This window comes from Anthonomus grandis, chromosome 2 (assembly GCF_022605725.1).
Source record: "Anthonomus grandis grandis chromosome 2, icAntGran1.3, whole genome shotgun sequence".
NCBI lineage: Eukaryota > Metazoa > Arthropoda > Insecta > Coleoptera > Curculionidae > Anthonomus > Anthonomus grandis.
Genome location: NC_065547.1, coordinates 23949192 through 23970129, shown reverse-complemented (window position 1 = coordinate 23970129; position 20938 = coordinate 23949192). Strand labels below are relative to the sequence as shown.

General features: G+C 32.8%; 2 protein-coding genes across 4 annotated transcripts in view; one reads left to right on the top strand and one right to left on the bottom strand.

Moving 5' to 3' along the window:
- Positions 1-17824, top strand: part of LOC126750504 (N-alpha-acetyltransferase 40) — a 39651-nt gene extending 21827 nt beyond the window's left edge. The window contains exons 1-4 of one of the 2 annotated variants that reach the window (XM_050460139.1): positions 5526-5859; positions 5925-6181; positions 13882-14199; positions 17534-17824. In XM_050460139.1, the coding sequence (XP_050316096.1) occupies positions 5854-5859; positions 5925-6181; positions 13882-14199; positions 17534-17732 (780 nt within the window). In that variant the 5' untranslated portion in view covers positions 5526-5853 and the 3' untranslated portion in view covers positions 17733-17824. Of the gene's footprint in view, positions 1-5525; positions 5860-5924; positions 6182-13881; positions 14200-17533 lie in introns of those variants that run through there. The other variant, XM_050460137.1, reaches the window with a different exon arrangement.
- LOC126750501 (NAD kinase 2, mitochondrial) overlaps positions 17802-20938 on the bottom strand; it is a 34829-nt gene continuing 31692 nt past the window's right edge. For both annotated transcript variants that reach the window (XM_050460134.1, XM_050460135.1), the window contains exon 6: positions 17802-18116. In XM_050460134.1, coding sequence (XP_050316091.1) covers positions 17884-18116 — 233 coding nt within the window. In that variant the 3' untranslated portion in view covers positions 17802-17883. The remainder of the gene's footprint in view (positions 18117-20938) is intronic.

Here is a 20938-nt window from a genome sequence, read left to right as displayed (position 1 = left end):
GTGATGAAGCATTCCCACTGAAAACATACTTGCTTCGTCCATACAGCAAATATCACTTACAAGGAAATGAAGCTCATAAAATATATAACTACAGGTTATCAAGATCTCGACGTCTTGTGGAAAATGCGTTTGGCATTTTGGTAGCGCGATGGAGAGTGTTTCATAGACATTTGGAAGTACAACCAGAATTGGTGAATAAAATTATTCTTGCTTGTTGCTGCCTCCATAATATGTTGTGTTCCGATGCATACGAACCTGATAATGTCACTTTGAATTTGCCTGATGCTGCCTTTAAGTATCTTGACGGAATGATACGGAATTGCACTAATGAGGCTTTTAGAGTTCGAGAAGCTTATACAGAATTTTTCAATTCACCTTCGGGTAGCGCACCTTGGCAGATAGATATGGTTCGCAGAGGCAGAGTAGACCGTGATAACAATTAAATATCTACAGCACGGAACTTTCTAATAGAATAAATTGTTAAAAAATTAAGAACTAATACGTGATCAAAATTCATGCATTTCATTAGAAAGTTCCACTCTGTATATTCTGTGTATGTCATCTGCTAATGCGTTTATACATATTAATAATAAAAGAACAAAATCACTGAATTTACCTGTTATTTGTAAGTGTCTACCAATTTCTTCCCAGGCTTTTTGCCGAATCGTCTGGTCCCTGTACTTGGCTGATGAGTGATTGTATAGCATTTCATGATTTGTTACAAGTTCAATTAACTTCTCGTCCATTTTTCATATACTTATATGATTTTTTTACACCAAAACCGTCACGTTCCACTACAAAATGTAAATTGGCGGGATAACAGAGGCGTGCTGTCATGTGAGAGCAGACGAACGCGCCATGAATAAAATATGAACTTTGCCTTCTGTATGCCAATGAAAATTATAAAAATGTGAATTTGCAAGAACTACTAATAGAATTAAAACCAAATAAAGACATTTTTACGGAAGCTTATAATTTATTTTGTCTAATTCTCACCATTCCATCGACAAGCGTGTCCGTAGAAAGGAGTTTTTCATGTTTCAAAAGGCTAAAAATATTTACAAGAAATACTATTTCACAAGAAAGACTTTCCAGTTTGGCTATTATTTCACTACATAAAGAACTATTAAAAGAACTTATGCAAATGCAACATCCGTTTTATGAGGATATTATTAACCGATTCGCTTCCCTAAAGGATCGAAGGATCGACTTGATTTATAAAAACTAGGTAAGTCAGCTCTAACTATAATACTGCTTTCTGGGCCATGCAGATCTTCACCTACTTTTTTTCCCACGAGCCGCCACTGACCCGTAAGTGGATTTGCACAGTATGTGTTGTCCAGTACAGTATGGTGACGTGATAGCACGTGAGCTCACGTGACGTGATGATAGTCTGTTCCCGCCTTTACAGGCGTTTACTCTCTAAAATATGGCTTTAGTTTATATGGGCACTTTTCAGAATTCACCATTAATTCACCGGTTGAATTAACTGTTAATCAAAAAAAAATTCGGTAAATCTCAGGTTGCCGTTCGGTTACTAAAACATTCGGAAACGCTTAGGTTGATTTTCCTAGAATTTTTCTGACAGTTTGCAGCTTTAATAATATCGATTTCTGTTTATGTTTATATTTTTAAATTCTTCAAAGCAAACCAAACACACTATGGTAGCATTTTCCGTGAAAACATTAAAAGGTTGCCACTGTTGTGATGTTTAAGAAACTAAAAACCAAACAAAAACGACCCAGTTCCATTGTAAGGGTCTCAGTTTCTGTTGCTATCAGTTTGTGGCTTTTATAGTCGGCACTAATAAACAAACAAAATTAAAAAAAAAGCGTACTAAAGTTTTATGTTATTCTTCTACTATTCTCATTCGACCATCAAAATAAAGTTAAAATATCCACAAAAAATTAAAATGAAAATTGAGCAACAACAAATTTAACAAAGCTAAGCCGTAAAAATGCAAAACTAAGTACTAAGTTAGGAATCCTAGGAAGAATCTATTTGACTGAGATTCCACCGTAAAATCCCGGTTAATCCGATACCTCGTCGGTCTGTAGTATGGAAGTATCACCCAGTATAACAAATATTGTGTAAATAGGAATCTACTATATTGTAATAATACATTAATTAATTTTATATAGCAAACATTATAATGTCTAGTAAGCATTATCATAAACCAGGTCAACGGGAAGTTCAACGATCCTTGGATGTAGCTTTTTGATATTTTATTATAGATCCTACTTAACCCTAAGAAGGTTGTTTCATTTTAACCCTATGTCTTAAATCATAATTTACTACATGGCGACCCTGCCTCCTATATACCTAAAGGAAAAAAAGAAGAAAAACGATGTTGGTGGACATCGTTTTTTACGTCGATTTACCAATTGTAATTCTAGAAATTTTAATAATAATGCTAATCCGAATTTTCATTATAATAATCGTGGCCGAGGTAATACGAGTCTACCTGGTCAGCGTTTTCAGAGAGGTTACCGAGGACGTTCGTTTTCTCGAGGGTTTTGTGGAAATTCGCGAAGACAAATAAATTATGTCGATGTTGATAATGAGATTGAAACAGGTCAGGGAGCATCAGATATGATGAATAATCAGGATGAGTTTTTTTCGTCCCTAACGATGATAATATTTTTACTTATTTAACAAATTACTCAAATTCAGTTTTCTTTCATATAAATAGTAAGAAATTAGGATTTTTAATAGATACAGGAGCATCATTGTGTGGGCTTAAATTAAAATATTTAGACTCTAGAATTCCGTTGCACAAAGAATGTCTTGAAATTAAAGGCATAGGGGGCAATTTAGTTTCATTAGGATATGTATATTTGAATCTTATTATTGGAACTATAAGATTTAGGGAAAAATTTTATGTTTTTGAATCATTGGAATGTGAAACCAATGGAATAATTCATAGAAATTTTTTAAAAAAAGTATAAAGCTATTTTAAATTATGAGGAAAATACATTATCACTGTTTAATGATGAAAATAAAATTGCATTAGACCTGAATGCTAGTAGCAATAAAAGTATGACCTTACTTCCAAGATGTGAAAGTATTCAATACATCGAGACAGGGTTGGTTGAAGAATGTGTAGTGTTGCCTAGTGAATTGTGTCAGGGAGTGTTTGTAGCAGGTGTGATTGCGCAACCGAGAGATGGGAAAATTCCAGTTAAAATTTTAAATATGCGTGAAACTGAAGTACGTTTGAGAAATTGCTTACCAAAAATTAAAAAGTTGAGCCACTATAATTGTTGTCAATTTACTTCGCAGGCTGTATCAAGCAGTCGAGTAAAAGATTTGTTTAATTTGCTTAAACTTGGGTATTTAAATAAAGAGGAAAAAGATTCTATTGAACAATTATGTGCGAAATTTCCAGATGTGTTTCATATGCCCGGGGATAAGTTAGGTGTTACAAATATTTATAAACAGTCTATTCAAATAAAGCCAAATACTCAACCCGTTTATGTAAAACCATATAGACTACCTCAGTCACAAAAAGAGGAAATAAATAAGCAAATTTCTCAAATGTGCTCGGATGATATCATCGAGAGTGTGCAGAGCGAATGGTCATCTCCGGTGTTACTTGTTCCAAAAAAGGGAGACAAAGCAGGTGAACAACGTAGCAGACTTGTTTTAGATTACAGATTTTTAAACCGCAATTTGGTAGATATTAAATGGCCTATAGCAAACGTAGTGGACATTTTAGATTCTCTTGCAGGAGCACTTTATTTTTCACATTTAGATTTAAGTCAGGGATATTACCAAGTCAAATTAGATGAGCAAAGCAGAAAATTAACAGCTTTTACTGCCGATCGCGGTCAATGGCAAATGAAGAGACTTCCAATGGGGTTAAAAATTAGTCCCAGCGCATTTTCTAGATTAATGACAATCGCGATGGCAGGTCTAAATTATGAAAAATGCTTTGTTTATATTGATGATCTTATTGTTTTTGGAAGGAATCTTAAAGAACATAACAAAAATCTAATGGACGTTTTTAGTAGACTTCGTAAAGTAAATTTAAAATTAAATCCCTTAAAGTGTGAATTTTTAAGAAAGCAAATTCTTTATTTAGGTCACATTGTTAGCGATAAAGGCATTTCTCCTGATCCAGAAAAAATTAAAGCTTTAAATGAATATCCTATTCCAAAAAATTCAGATGAGGTTAAACGTTTTGTTGCTTTTGCCAACTATTATAGGAAATTTATACCAAAATTCGCGGAATTATCTGTACCCCTAAATAAGTTATGTAGAAAGTATGCGAGGTTTGAATGGACAGATGAGTGTAATAGTGCGTTTGAAATTTTAAAGAAAGCAATGGTTCAATATCCAGTGTTGGAGTATTCAGATTTTACGGACACGAATGAATTTATACTTCAAACAGATGCTTCACAATTTGCTATTGGAGCAGTGCTTTCGAACAAAAATAATAAACCAGTAGCATATTCAAGCAGGAGTTTAAATAAGGCCGAAATAAATTATCCAACTATTCACAAAGAACTTTTAGCTATTTATTGGGCTGTAAAACATTTTCGCCCATACTTATACGGACATCGATTTAAAGTAGTGACAGACCATAAACCCTTGTTGTACTTATTCAGCCTTACAGACCCATCTAGTCGTTTAACAAAATTTCGCTTAGGTCTTGAAGAATACGATTTTTATGTAGAGTATGTAAAAGGGAGTGAAAATGTTACAGCGGATGCTTTATCTCGAATTATTCTAACATCGAATGAGTTAAAAACTATGAACAATGATATAAATCCCATTGAATATAAGAAAGGAGATTTAATTCTCGTTAAAAATGAATTTAATGGTAATAAAATTGCCAGTCCTTGTTTCCTGGGGCCGTATGTAGTCGTTCAGGATGAATCTCCTAATGTAAAAATTGTAAAAGAAAATAAAGAGATTCTAATCCATAAAAATAGAACTAAATTATATCATAAGTAAGTAATTAGTGCATAAAGGGCCCTGTGCATAGTTAGGTAATAATTAATTAATTTACTAGTGTATTATTAGTTAAGGTTTTGTGAAAAAAAAATGGAAAAGAGAAGTTATTTAGGTAAAAAGTTGAAATTTTCAAAATTACTGGATATTAATTGAATGTATGTATATAATTTTAGGAATGTGTTAAGAAGAGTTGTTACTTTTATAGTATATATATCCGGAATTTTCAATTTAAAAGAAATATGTAAATTCCTTAAATTTTCCGGCGAGGTGTAGTATGGAAGTATCACCCAGTATAACAAATATTGTGTAAATAGGAATCTACTATATTGTAATAATACATTAATTAATTTTATATAGCAAAACATAATGTCTAGTAAGCATTATCATAAACCAGGTCAACGGGAAGTTCAACGATCCTTGGATGTAGCTTTTTGATATTTTATTATAGATTCTACTTAACCCTAAGAAGGTTGTTTCATTTTAACCCTATGTCTTAAATCATAATTTACTACAGGTCGCAACCAGCTGATTTCACCGGTTAATTTTGAAACGTGAGATTTTTTGTACCGGGTTAATTCTGAAACGCCTCGGTTATTGCCGGTGCATCCCGGTGTATCCACCGATGAATTCTGAAAACCGCCCTATGCAGACGAAACAGACAGTTGGCTGACATTGACATGTTAGGCCGCCAAAATTTTACAAAGCTGCGGATCGGTTTTGTTTGTAGGTTACTTAAAAAATAATAATTTATAAGTCTAAGCATAAATAAGTGTAAAATATATTTGTTTTCAGTCACTATTGTTAAATAATTTTTTATCCCCTTTGACTAGTCTAATTAAGCTTTTTATTAACCACTTTATACATATATATGCAACAGAGTTTATAATCTGAACAATGGGGGTAAGTGTTCAGACATCTTTTGGATGTATTATTAGGATTTTTTAAGATAACTAATTAATTTTCAGAGAAAAACTGCCGCAAGTTCTGCCAAGGGCAAAGAGAAACGTCAACAACGCAAAGAAGAACAACAAAGAATCAGAGATGCCATGGCTGTGGTGGCCGAAGCCAACAAGTTAGAAAACCCCCTCAAAGACTTCCAAGTCTTCCAGAAATTTAATAAAAATGGTATAGTCGCTGATATTTTCTTTATGAAATGTGCTGATTTGAGTGATATTGAGAAGCAATGGGTTTTGGGATTGACTAAGAAAAATATGCAATCTAAGTAAGTATTATGTCAGATTTCTTAAACTCTTTTATTACAGTGCTTTTTTCTACTTGTTATTCTAACTTGTAGGTTATTGACTGATTTCCTCAAACAATGGGGTCTTTAATTACAAGACAGTTTTACCACTAACCAAAATTGTTTATACTCTTCTTCTGAAGATGATAACACTGTTAGAGATTTGATTAGTGGTAAAACTATCTCTTAATGTGTCAAACCAAGGGTCCAACCATAGGACTAATTGGGGGATCTGACTCTATTAGTCCTCACTAGATGCTTATGCACATCTGGTTAGAAAGGATCTTGGACAAAAAAGAAACTTTTATTGGATAACTAACTGAATTTTTAAGAGCTTTTCTTTCTTATTATCTTTTATTTTATTGTGGTTATAGTTAAGTGAGTGTCAATACAAAGTACTAATGAGTTGGGACCTTTGAAAATGGTGTTACTTTCAACTATTAAATTGAGGAGTAGGACCTCAAAGATCAATATTGCTATTTTTGGTTTTTTTCAATTTATAGATTGAAATGTCTAAACTCTAAACTTTACAATATCTTAATGAGTCACAATTTTTATGTTCCTATTTATTAAAATTGATTTAATTTTTTGTAGAGAAATTCAACTCTTAAAATACATATACTGAGTATTCTGGTACACTGATGATTCAGAATAAGATAGTAATTCTTAAAGAGATTAATTTTTTAATCTTATTTATTTCCATATTGTAGCAGAGCCAATTTACACAAATAAAATTAGATAATACAAAATAATATAAATAATAGTTTAAAAATAATGCTAGAATCTCAAAAAATATATCAAGATAAAACCTCAGAAGCCGAAATCATGAAGAAAACTTTATCCAAATCACCATAAGCAACTGGAAAAATAGTGGACTTAATTCCTATGCAATATATATGAAGGTAAAGTCCTAGTGAGTGGAGAAAAAATCTATTGTTGAATCCTGAATGAAAAGATAAATGAAACATAATTTATCTTTTTATTATGGGAATTTACCCTTCTTTGACGGGTGTTACAAGGAATTGCTTCTAAGGTAGTAGGACAATGATATAAACCATTCAAGATCTACTAAAATGTTAAAGCATCAGAATGATGCTATCTGATTTCAAGGCAGCATATATTTTAAGAAGGAAAGTTCAGATAAACATAATTATATATTTTAAACTTTTGAGCTGCATGATGTGTGTTTTTATTATAACTTTGTTATAAATTCTCAGATATTTTTATGAAATTTAGTAGTCACACTTCAAGTATCAATATCAATTTTTTGATGTAGAAGATTTTTTAAAGTTTTAACCAGTGGTGTCTGTATATGGTGTAAAGGACAGTTTTTTGAAAACCATTTTTTTTTTAATAAAAAATATTTTGAAAATCTTTAACAAACAACAAATTACTTTTTTCAATTTTTTCATTGGTGTGTGAATAAATACTTTTGCACTAATTTGCGAATAAATTTTATGCACATTTAATTGTTTATTTATTTTATTTTATTATTAGCAAATATTATTACTCACACCCTATACAGATTCCATTTTATTGTTTAATTGCTGTTGAGCTTAATGGCTGTGTAGAAGAAAAAAAAGTAAGAAATTAAAATTATTATAAGGAAAGTCTTTTTTTAAACTCATTCATTTCTAATCTCCCATATACACTATCGGACAAAAGTAGAGCAACACTTCCAGAAATATTTGAAAATACTGATTTTAAATTACCGAGTTTAAATGCTTCATAGTAACGCGTCAAAAGTAAAGCAACATTCAAATAATTTGTTCAAAAGAAGGGTTTTTAGCAAAAGTAAAGGGATAAAATAATTGTGTAAGGTGATTTTTACGTTTTTTTGAACATTTCTGTGTAAGATTAATCATGCCGAGAGGAATTCCGATTTCAAAAGACTTGATGCAAAGAGTTGTGAATGGATTCATGGAAGTTAACAAACAAGCTGACATTTCAAGACAGTTTGAGTTACCCCAGTACACTGTGTCCAAAATAATATCATCGTATAATGAGAGGGGACATTTAGAGAAGTTGCCAAAATCGGGAAGGCCAAGGAAAACATCAGTAATGACTGACAGACGCATCAAAAGGATTTCCCAAAATGATCCTTGGAAGTCCGCACCTCGAATTATTGCCGAAATTCCAGAAATTACGGTTGGTATACGAACAGTACAAAGAAGATTAGTAGACGCAAAGTTATTTAGTAGACGTCCAGCTAAAAAGTTGTTAGTTTCAATAAGAAATAGAGCAGCAAGGTTGGCATTTAAACTGGACCGTCAATGACTGGAAAAAAGTTCTATTCAGTGATGAAACGCGCTACAAAATTTTCTATTCTGATGGAATGAGGCGTGTGAGGCGACCAATCAATACAAGGTTTAATGCTAAATACATAACACCTACAATTAAGCATGGTAAAGGTAGTGTATTTTTATGGGGTTGTTTTTCATGGAATGGGGTAGGCCCTATGCACTTTATTAATGATATGATGGACCGATTTGTTTATAGGGATATCATGCAGAATGTTATGCTTCCTTATGCAGAATGGGAAATGCCATTGCGTTTTATTTTTCAACAGGACAATGATCCAAAACATTCTTCACAAGTTGTTCAACAGTGGTTTCGGGAAAATAATGTTCGTGTTTTACAGTGGCCAGCACAATCCCCAGATCTTAACCCCATTGAGAATCTCTGGGAAGAAGTAGAACGTCGTATTCGTACCCAAATGTTTCCAAATAAACAATCCTTAATAAATAAATTTAGTGAAGTTTGGATGAGTCTTCCCGAAAATGTCATTCAGAAGTTGATTGCTTCAATGCCGCGCCGTTGTCAGCAAGTAATTAATAATAATGGATATTCTATCAATTACTAATGTATTACTTTCAATTGTTTTTGTTGTTAAATGTGTTAAATATTTTTTGTTGAACTAAAGTAAAATAAAATACTATTAAATACAATTTGTTGCTCTACTTTTGTCCCCCCATTCTTATCAATTTTTATAATCATTAATATTTACTGTTCTTAAAATGATTAAAAGTACACCAAAATGTACTGAAATATTACTTTCAGTGTATGGATAGTGTGAGATTAACCTTGGCGAAAAATCACAACCCAATAATTCTTTTTATTCAAACATGAATAAAATTGAACTTTTTTGCTCTACTTTTGTCCGACAGTGTATGTAGTTTTAGATTTCTATAAATAATACTTCAATCCATAATATTTGCTAATTTTCTTTCATTTAAATCTCACATGAAAAATAAAATAAAAAATGTCTATTAACACCTATGGAAACTATACAAACTGAAACATAATTTATCTGTCCATATTAGCTGCACGAATATGAACTGTGATCAATACCATTTATTTACTGTGTGTATTAACTGTGATAAACATAGTCAGTTAAGAATCATCTATGTTGCAAGAAGAGTATGCAGCTGCTCTTTTGATATTATTGCTCAATGAAAAGGAGAAAAGAAAAAGGTTAGATGTTTGGTAAAATAGTGGTTACGTTACAAGTTGAAGTAATTCAAAAAATCATTATGAATCATGACAGTGTTTAGTTTTTGCTTAATTTAGTTAACCATATATGACCAGGAAGGTGAAAAGCATTCTAGAGGGAAAATGTCATTAACATAATTGCTGATATATTTCGCAACTAGACTTTGTATGTTCTATGTAAGTGTATGTGTTCCTGTAACTGTATGGTCTTTGCCTTTCGATAAACATGTTTCTAGCAAATATCAATAAGTTATTTAACAATCGTCGAGGTTTGTTGGACATCTCTTATACTCAAATTATGCCTGAAATCCAATCCCACTGAATTAATGAATAACACATATATTCAGTTTTCATAAGCAATTAATGGCTAACAGTTTGCAGCCTGTTTACTGGTAGGTGTGTAGTGTAGTGATTGCAAATTCTCGACAATGTGGAGAATAAGCCTGAACTCTCTAAACGTTCTTAAGTATATGGTAATCTAATCTGAAAAAGATAAGACCTTGTCCTCACACTCAGAATCTATTTTTATAATTGGCTCATCCCAGTTCAATGTCCTGATGAGAAGTTGTGGGATTTTGTTTTTTCTTGTTTGGTGATAGATTGGTATAACAACTTTAAATTATATGAGCTAACAATTTTTAGATAGTTAAATGCATCGCTTGGCAATTTTGTAAATATCGTCGCCTCAGAGCAACACTAGGATATGTAAAAAAAAGTAGTTCTGAGATAATTGCAAATAAAGATTTGGCGAAAATTAACTTTAGGTCATCTGTAACACAAGGATATGTGATATATTAAATTAGGTAATATTTTTAAGAGATATCGTACATCAAGTAAAGGCATTCTTTGCGATACCAAATATGCAGTTATCTCAGAATCGCTTTCCTTTTAGATGTCCTAGTATTACTCTGAGGTGACGATATGTGAATGCGGTATACCTACGTTAATTTCTGTGTCTTTCTCCAAATAGAGCACCAAAATAAACTTTGGGGTACCTACTTTGAAATTCGACTCTCAGTCGTTAAAATTCGGATTTTATCTAAGGTTGCCACGCTGGCCAAAGCGAAAAAACATTTCATAAGGGACAATATAGATGTTTGGGATTAAGGATTAATAATTTTCTGGATGAGAAAAATACACTAGATGAATTGGCAAAAACAATATACATACCCTCCCACAAGGAAATTGCATTTTTTAAATTATAATAATATTACCTTTCTTCTCTAATTTTTATATTTATGGTTTCTGTAAATGCAAGTAATAGAACAAAAAAATTTGCTCTTAGTTTAGAATACTCTCGGTGAGAATTTTCTGGCGGAGAATATTCTCTTTTTACATCATTAGGTAGTGAATAGGTCCTAATTGCTGGTAACACTCTTTCTCAAAAACCTTTCTATTAGATTGCTTTTATTTCCTAGGTTTATATTGACCTTCTACAATATAAATCTAGATAAGTTGGGAAGCACAACACATACTTTTATGTATAATTCCATAATATAAATGTAATCCATATATACTTTTATGTGTAGTTCATATTTGTCTAATCTATATATTTGAAAACTTCAGCCTTAACAATGGTGAGTGGGCTACAGTGGCATTTTGTGATCTGGGAAAAGTCCTTGATTGCGCTCCCACAAAATACTACTGCGGAAACTTGAATTTTATGGCTTCAGGCGACCAATATTGAAATAGTTGGGCTCATTTTTGTCAGGTAGATGTCAGAGGGTTCGTTTTGCTCATTCTCAGGTAGAGTCAGAGGAATTGAGTGTTACGCGACAGGTGTGCCTTAGGGCTCAGTACTAGGCCCACTTTTATTTCTTGTCTACGTAAATGACTTGCCTTCAATATTGAGACATGGCCAGTGTACATCTTTTGCTGATGGCACTACTCTTCTGCGGCGTGCTGCTGATTCTCCTTATATTAGCAGAATCATTAGCCATTATTTGACCAGGGTTAAAATATGCTGTGATGGTAACTCTTTATAAGTTAATATTTCCGAGATGCATATTTTTAATTTCAAATGTGATATAAATGATGTCTGCATGGGTGACCAGATTATTACAGTGACTGATTTTAATAAATTTTTAGGCTTGTTTATTGACAATAGGTTAAGGTTTTCCTATGGTAGAAACCTTTGGTGTGATGCTTAAATTACGAGACAGTTTTACCACTAACCAAAACTCTTTATTTTTACTCTCGATACGTGTTTCGCTATCGTTGTTAGCATCGGCAGAATATTAAATCTCTGTCTCATAATTTAGGTTACCATTTAATAAAAATATTGACTAGCTATGCTCTAGCTTGGGATCAGATTGCGATGCAATCAAAATAAGTGCTCTTCATATATCTAACCTAAATTACACTGTATCAGATGATATTTTAAAAGCATATTTTAAAGATGTAGTGCCTGGGGCGGAATATGCCTTTATCACAGTTGTTAAGAATAAGTGAAACATCCAATTCCTTTAAGGTCTTAGTACCTGACGAATATCTCAGCATAACAACTAAAGCTGAGAATTGGCCTAAGGAAATATATGTAAAGAAGTGGAGGTATATGCAACATCCATCTCGTCGCTTCTTAGACACAATTGAACAAACGGAGAAATTTTCGCCTAACTAGGGGGTTCAGGAACAACTCTTAGATTCATCTGAACAGCTGCTACGCCTGATTTCCTATCCCGACGCTATAGATTTTTATTATCAAATGTTTGCAGTGTAAATACAAAAGTGTAATTAAGTCGGACCCATCTAGTATTCATGTTGGCATTGAATCGAGCAAGATTATTATTAACTCTCTAAATTGCTCTTATAATTTTTCGGAAGTTGAAATTGTCACCGCGTCTAATAAACTAAAAAGTAAACTTCCTAAGTCTTGTCGTCTAAGATTGTATTTGCGTTTTGTCAGGGCCTATTGCGCACATATTTAATCTTATCTTGTCTTTCCCGACAGTATTTCCCGATAAATGGAAGACTGCAGGAGTATCCTCGATATTCAAAAAGGGTCCAAAGAACGACATTCAAAATTACAGAGCTATATCGATATTATGTAATTTGAAAAAAAAAACTATTTGAAATACTTCTTTATAATAGAATATAATCCCATCTCAAATTAGACATAGCACTTATCAATTTGGTTTCGTTAAAAATCGCTCCTGTGCAGTAAACCTGCCTTGCCTAAATGGTTATTTGGGTTAGCATTTGGATAATAGAGGTCAGGTTGATGTAATCTATCTTGATTTCTTCAAAGCTTTTGACCAAATTGACCACTTTTTACTTCTTTATAAGCTAAATTTCGGATTTTCTAAGGATTTAGTTGCTTTAATAAAATCTTATTTACGAGGTCGCAAAGATTTCTAGTTTTAGTTTCCTAACCTAATATTTTGATTTTTTAAAATTTATATAGTAGGCCATGACAAAATGACATTAGCCAGTTAAACTTAATAAAATGAAAGGATACATTTTCATTGAATTGGTTTAAAAAAAACTATATCAAATACAGAGTATTTTATAGCTTCAGTTTATATAAAATCAATTTATTTGGAAATCCCAATGATGTATCTTTCTCTCTTGCACTCATGGACTTCTTATGGGAAGTAGTAGAAGGAGTAATCGGACATGCAAGTGCGATACCTTATTTTAAAGGCAATTAAAAATACTTTTTAAAAATGAGAAAATCCAATATGGCGCCCATAAGAAAAAATAAAGTTGATGATCGAAAAGAAACAAAACGTCGGATTTTTTTTTGCGTCATGTTGTAGAGCATAAAAAGTGGCAATGAACAACTGTTTTTAGATTTCCGATATCGCTTTAAATAAAGTCGGTAGAAGGTAAAAACGATTTTGAGAAATTTCGGTATCCGGAATTTTAACATTTTTTAAACGTTATTTTATTAAGCTCCAAATTGCGCAACTTTGCCTCAATTTTTTCACCCCGTAACTCTTACGGTTTCCGATCCCAATGGTCACCCTCGAATTTGGGACACCCTGTAGACACCTTGTGATTTTTCAAGTCATTTATAATAATAGGCTAATGATTATTTTTCACCATAATCGAATGCATATTTTACCTAATAAAGTTTAAATATATCTATTTCAATATGTTGCAAATACTTTCCTTATGATTGGAATTAAGAGTAAAAATTATTGTTGATTTGGCTGGATATTCATCTCATCTTTTTCCTTCTTTCTTAGATATGAGCACAGCTCCTGGGGATGGGATGAGATGAAAAAAAGTGAAGAACTTTTTGATGAGAATGCCAAATATCTGATAGCAAAAAGTGCCACCGATGGCAGTTATTTAGGATTTTCCCACTTCCGATTTGATATTGATGAAGGCATTGAAGTATTGTATTGCTATGAACTCCAGTTGGAAAACCACATCCAAAGGAAAAGCCTTGGTAAATTCATGATGCAAGTATTGGAGTTAATGGCTTTTAAAAACAACATGAAGAAAGTTGTACTTACTGTGCTCAAGAATAATAATAACTCCAAGTTCTTTAAAGCAGTTGGGTAAGTATCTAAACCATAGATTCTGCACATAAAGTCTTATTCACCAGTATATTAGGTACATCTCATAAATATTTAAATTGCTAATATATTTACCACTTGCAGGAAAACTTAGAAGCTACTAAAATCCAAAATAACAGTTATCTACATTAATAAAAGAAACGAATCTTCTAATTGTCAAACTAAACTCTATCTTGACATGAAACACTAAAGAGTTAATAAACATGTTTCATATATACTTATAATTTAATAACTTATATAAACATATATTTCACATAACTTTCTGAGTGTAAACTTCTGAGGTATTTTGGTATAAGTATACAATTTTCTGGTCTTTTATTGAGAGATCGTTTAAGTTTTTGCCAATGTGGGTGCCCTGAAGTTCTTCGATAATTTTTTTCCACGTCTTTTTTTAAATTTTGTTTTGTTTCTGCAAATTTCTTTTTAAAAATTGGATTTAGTATCCCTGATTAATTTATTTAAAATATATTTATACTTTTTATATTCATCCATAAGTATTGCGTAATATTATATTTTAATAGTTATTTTTTTAAATGATCTCTATGTCTGATAGATTTTATCAACCCTAAGGTAGTCTTTGCATTAGTTTTGACTTTTGTGCTTGCCCGTTAAATAGCGTTGTTTAATTTGAGCATAAAATATTCTTATGCGGGCCCAGGTTGGTTTTTATCAAAAACATCATACCAGTGAATTGTCTTTAATATTTCCTTTAGCCGTAATAAAAAATTTTCAAGCAACTTTTTTGATTTTCAATGTTATTAGAATATTCTATTTTAAGACAATGGGAAAATGATCTGTGATATCAGATTTTCTAATATAATAATAAAACTGTTAAAGCCAATTTGGGGACAGAAAAGACACATGTGATCTTTCATTTATATTTACATTCCGTTGATACTCTAGTAGGTTTGTTTATGTACACTACCACTCAAAAGTATTTGCCCACATATGACTGTTTTAAAGTTATAACTAAAAATAATAAACCCATCAGTTATTCTTATGAAACGGTTTATTTATAACAAAATGAATATAAATAATACATTTTTCAATTAATTAAATTTAAGAAATTCAAAATTTTGGATTCATCTACATGTCCGCCTCGATTTTTAATAACAGCTTCACAGAGTTTCGGTAGTCTTCTAATTAATTCGTCCAAAGCTTTCCAAAGGTATCTTGTGCCACGCTTCTTGGATGATCCTCCACAAATCTTCTTTTGATGTGGGCCATGATTTTCGCACTTGTCTATCCAGTTCATCCCACAGTAATTCGATAGGATTCAGGTCCGGTGATTGTGGGGGCCATACCATAACTTTTAGAAGATGTTGCCTTTGTAATTGACCTAAATATTGCTTGCACAATTTCGACGTGTGCTTGGGGTCATTGTCATGTTGAAAGATGAAGTTTTCCCCAATTGTTTGAGTACCAGAAGGAAGTACATTGTCACTTAAAATTGTTTTGTAACCCTCTTTTCGAAGAATTCCCTCTATTCTAATTAGATCGCCGATCTACAGATCCTCCGAAACAACCCCACACCATCACCGAACCACCACCGTGTTTAACTGAGGCCACCGTACAGTTCTCAGCGACCCTTTCATTGGCATAACGGCGAACAAAAAGTCGCCTCTTCGTTTCAAAAACCTCGAATTTCGACTCGTCATTCCAGAGAACTTTCTTCCAGTCATCAATGGTCCATTCTTTGTGTGATTGGGCCCATTCAAGTCTTTTCTTCTTATTAACATCCTTCAGTAGCGGTTTTGATACAGCTAAACGTCCTTTAAGACCAGCATTATAAAGTCGCCGTTTTACTGTCGAAACACTGACCGCTTTTTTACGCTCCTTGTTGATTTTTGCTGTGATTTCAGGGGCGGTAAGGCGTCTATTGCGTTTGCTTGTAATTATAATATTTAAATCCTCCTTTGAACTTGTTGCCTTTGGCGTTCCCGATCGAGGTTTGTTGCTAATAGTCCCTTCTCTGGTGAATTTCCTAACATTATAATCGACAGTCCGCCTTGGAATTCCCGAATCCGTCGAAATTTGACGGTTAGTCTTTCCAGCCTTATGAAGTCCAATGATACCTTTTGTTTCTACCGATAACTCTTTTGTTTTAGCCATTTTAAAGAATGTTGAAAAACCAGCAAAGAAATGGTGACAATCGTCAATAAGCAAGCGAAATTATTTACCAATGTTACACAAAATCAATTCTTGAAGACTAAACACCTTTAACTGTTTCAAATTTCATCGGAAACGAGCTGTAAACAGATTAGTTTTTCAGAAGAAGTGCATATTTTCACTACATTGTTTGTTATTTGCAAGACTATTTTTAAATACTCAGTGTTTTTCAACGAATCATAGTTGATAGGTATGCTGTTTAAGCATATATGCAATTTACAAAAGAGGTACAATCTAAATATAGGTATAAAGATAAGATTTTTGTATCTAATTTAAAATATTAAAAAGAATACATAGTGGGCAAATACTTTTGAGCGGTAGAGTAACTAAGAAATCCATTTTTGAATATTCTTGTAATCATTTACAATTTTATACTTGATCTAATGGTTATATCACCACCAAAAATATATACTGCATTATTAATTTTTTTGGGACAATACCTGGTTTAAGTCAGTAAAAATATCAATATCAGAAAAATTATTAGTCCATTTTGTCATGGTTAAATTGTAGCAGCGAAACAGCTACTTCGATGAATTTCAAATTTTTCGATCGATACACCCTCCCTAACTAGCAAGACACCATCATTTTGGCTAAATCTTCCATTTAAATAAATTTAAATGTGTCCAAACCGTTGATCTGTCATGTTTCCCTTAGAATTATAATATTAAAATCACAATTAAGGCTTTCAAGAAATAGCACAAATTTGTCAAAGTTTTTTCGAGTACTCCGTATGTTGTGAATAAAATGTATAGTTTGTTTTTTTTTTTAGCAAAACTGTTGAAAAAATATTTGGGTTCTCAATATTAGCTATGCATTTAATTCAGCTTTAAGTCAATTTTGTTCATGTTTTTTTATAAAACAAGAAAATTTTAAAGAGGTAAAATAAAGTATTTACAAAACTTTTATTATTGTGAAGAAAATTTATTTAAAATATCCAACATGCATCATTTTTTATATTTATATTTGTTAAAGTAAATAAATGACTCCCATGAACTGCAAAATATCCTATATGTAATATTTTAAACTTTTTGGCTTTTAGTCTCTCTTGACTTTAGGTCTATATGATAGTACTAAAATGAATTTCGAATATACACAATATCAAGACAGATGTTGCAACACATTTATTGTGACTTTATTTAATTTTTAGCTACGAATTAGACGAATCCTCCCCAGTAGATGATGAAGAAGAAGTCTACCCATATGAAATCTTAAGTAAAATTAACAAAAGATTAGCTTCAACTTTGCCGACTAGTACTCAGAGTAAATCACACATCCATTCACATAATGGACACAGCCATGGCCATAGTCACTTAAACGGGCCTTGTTGTCCCGGATACCATCATTAGTTTTTAAGTTTTAATTTTTTTTTTTAATTTAGCTTCCATATATTTGGTAAAATACAAGAAAATATCGTATTAAAATAATCAGTTTTATTAAATATATAATCTTTCATTAGACTTATCTAATTACAATAAAAAATACGACTTAACCTACGATTTAATCCTTAAAAATTACAGTTCTTAATGCATCCTCCGGGCGGATTTCTAATAAAGCGGTTGTGCCATCGTTAAAAGAAAATGATACTCCTCCGTCTATGACCAATGAGGCATCGAAACAATTAGATTTTATTTCGATTTTTTGTGCGAAACCTCGAGATTTTATGCCTTTTGGATCGGGCCACACCGATGCCGAAATTAGTTCTCTTATCGTGTACGCCATACGTTTATCAGCTGAAAAAAAAGCTTTATATTATTATTTTAGTTAACGTTTAAATTTAAAAGTAAAAAGTGATATCTTCTTTTAATGAGGTAAGAAAACTCATGAGCTGTGTTACATTAATATTTATTTTTACATTTTAATTGTAACGTTGAGTTTTATGAATTTGCCATAGACAGGTATTTTTATCTTCAGGGCTATTTATTGTAAAGAAATTCAGGAACACTCCTGCACTTACTCCAGGAATACTCTGTTACGTCAGGAACACACCTTTATTGACAACGTCACAAACTGTTGACTGTCGTTTAATTGTTTCAGAGGTGAACAACAAAACTAATTAAACTCATTATATTGGCACGAAATAATTTAGAAATGTTTAGAATTTTGTACATTGCATAGAATCGATTTTTGCTAATAGAGACCAATAATTTTAAAAGAATACTGACAGTCAAAGCATGCAAGTATACAAATTCTAGAAAAATAAAATACAGGGATTTAGAATAATATAACCTAAATTGGGGCCCTCCAAAAAGATTATGTGGCATTTATAGATAATAAATAAAAAAAACTGTTGCGTTCCTTATGCATAAGATGGCATCCTAAAATACACACGAACGGCCTGCAAATATCGCAAATGTATTGTATTTGCCTTTTGTATACTCCAGCGCACTCAAAATGATATCGTTTCGTATAAAGCTGACATCAGAACTATTTTTCATAAGAATCTCAAATGTTAGTTTTGCGTTTAGTATGACTGGCAACGGGAAGAGGCAATATTATAATAATAAATAGTTTATTTGCTAAACTTACAATAAAGTATTATATCTTAACTAGGGGCAAAAATGTTAAATGTCATACGCTTTCAAATATTAAAAAAAACATCTTATCGTATAGGCAAAAAGGAGGCTAAACGCAATTTAAAAAAGATTCGTGTTTAACCTTCCTCATAAAATATACATAGTTTTGTAATTTTTTCTTTTTTTGCGTTCAAATAAATTATTAGTTATACCCCAATAAGTGCCAAATACCCACAAAAAAATCCAATAGACCCAATAAATATTTAATTAACGCGACGATCGCCAGATATTTTTTGCATTTGCTAAATATTTTTTGTATTTATGTTTAAATGCGCTTGTTGATACACTTTTAAAGTCCGCATGAATCCGGTTGTAAATTAAATAAATATTATAGGAAAATGACCGCTGATAATACATACGAGGTTTGGCTATTAAATAACGAGACTGTGTGCCTAGAGGGCGCCCTAGATGGGTGGGGAAAAAAACAAGTAGTGCGTTGGGTATCTAGATATCTTATCTATGCACGTACCAAAACACGTTTTCGTCACTATTATAGTATTAGTGCAGTAGTGGTTTGAAACGAACGTGTTTTTTTCTCGTGCCGAAAACCATGTGTGACGAAAAACAAGAGCAACCCATCAATCTTAAATTTCTCGTTAAATTGAAAAAAACTCGGTTGAGTGCTATAAATTGTTGCAAGAGGCCTATGGGAAAAATTCTCTCTCTCGTGTGCGTGTTTTTGAGTGGTGTAAGCGCTTTAGTAAGGGCCGAGAGAGCACTGAAGATGACCAGCGCTCAGGTCGCCCTGTCACTATTTTAACTCCGGAAACAGTGACCAAAATCAACCAAATTGTGCGTGCAGATCGTCGAATGAGCACCCGGGTGCCGAGGCTGTAAACGCCGATAAAGAAACGTTTAGAAAAATTTTACACGGGGAACTACACATGACAAAAGTCTGTGCGAAGTTGGTGCCAAAAAACCTGACTCCTGACCAAAAGCTCTTGCGTCAACAGGTCTGCTCAGATTTCCTTGAAAGTTTAGAAAAAGATCCCGGACTGATGAAAAACATTACTACTTGCGACGAAACGTGGATTTTTCAATATCGATGCATTGGAAGACGCCTGAATCGCCCAGAATAAAAAAAGCAAGGATGTCCAAATGAAAATTCAAGACAATGTTGATCGTTTTTTTCGACATTAACGGTATCGTGATGACTGAATGGGTTCCAGAGGGTCAGACTGTCAACCAGACTCACTATTTATCACTTTTGGCAACACTGCGAGAACGAGTTCGTAAGAAACGGCCCGAGTTGTGGAAAAAACAACTCGTGGATTTTGCACCAGGACAACGCACCTGCCCATAACGCGCTATCTGTGAAGCAGTATTTGGCCGGTAAGCGCACTCCAGTGCTCGAACACGCGCCGTATTGGCCAGATTTGGCCCCGTGCGACTATTTTTTGTTTCCGAAGATAAAATCTGCTTTGAAAGGGTCCCGATTTGAGTCGACGGAAGCGGTAAAACAAAAAACGGCAGAGCTCCCTCGCCAAAGAAGACTTCCAGCACTGCTTTGATCAATGGAAAAAACGTATGGAAAGATGTGTGGCGAGGGGAGGGGAGTATATTGAAGGAGAGCATTCGAATGTATAATAATTTTTATAATAAAACCCTTTTTCGTAACCAGTCTCGTTATTTAATAGCCAGACTTCGTAGTGATACGCAAAGGCGGAGAAATTAGACCTTATGTCAGTTCTATAGCGTATTTTAATTAATAGATACGAGGGGCGATTTAAAGTTATTACTTGATGAAACAAAGTAGCAGCATGAAAATTTCTACGATCCTCCATGGAAACCCGTTTGGTCAACTGACCCACGACGAATGCCGTAAATTAGTCGCAAGCATGACATTTGCACTTTCTGAAATGAACCTTTGTCGACAGAGTCTAAAAAGCATGGACCATACTCGACATCTGCAAAATTCTCAAAATAACTCAAAGCCAGAGCGTCGCACAAAGTAATTATTTGTGATGTTGAAAGCAGTT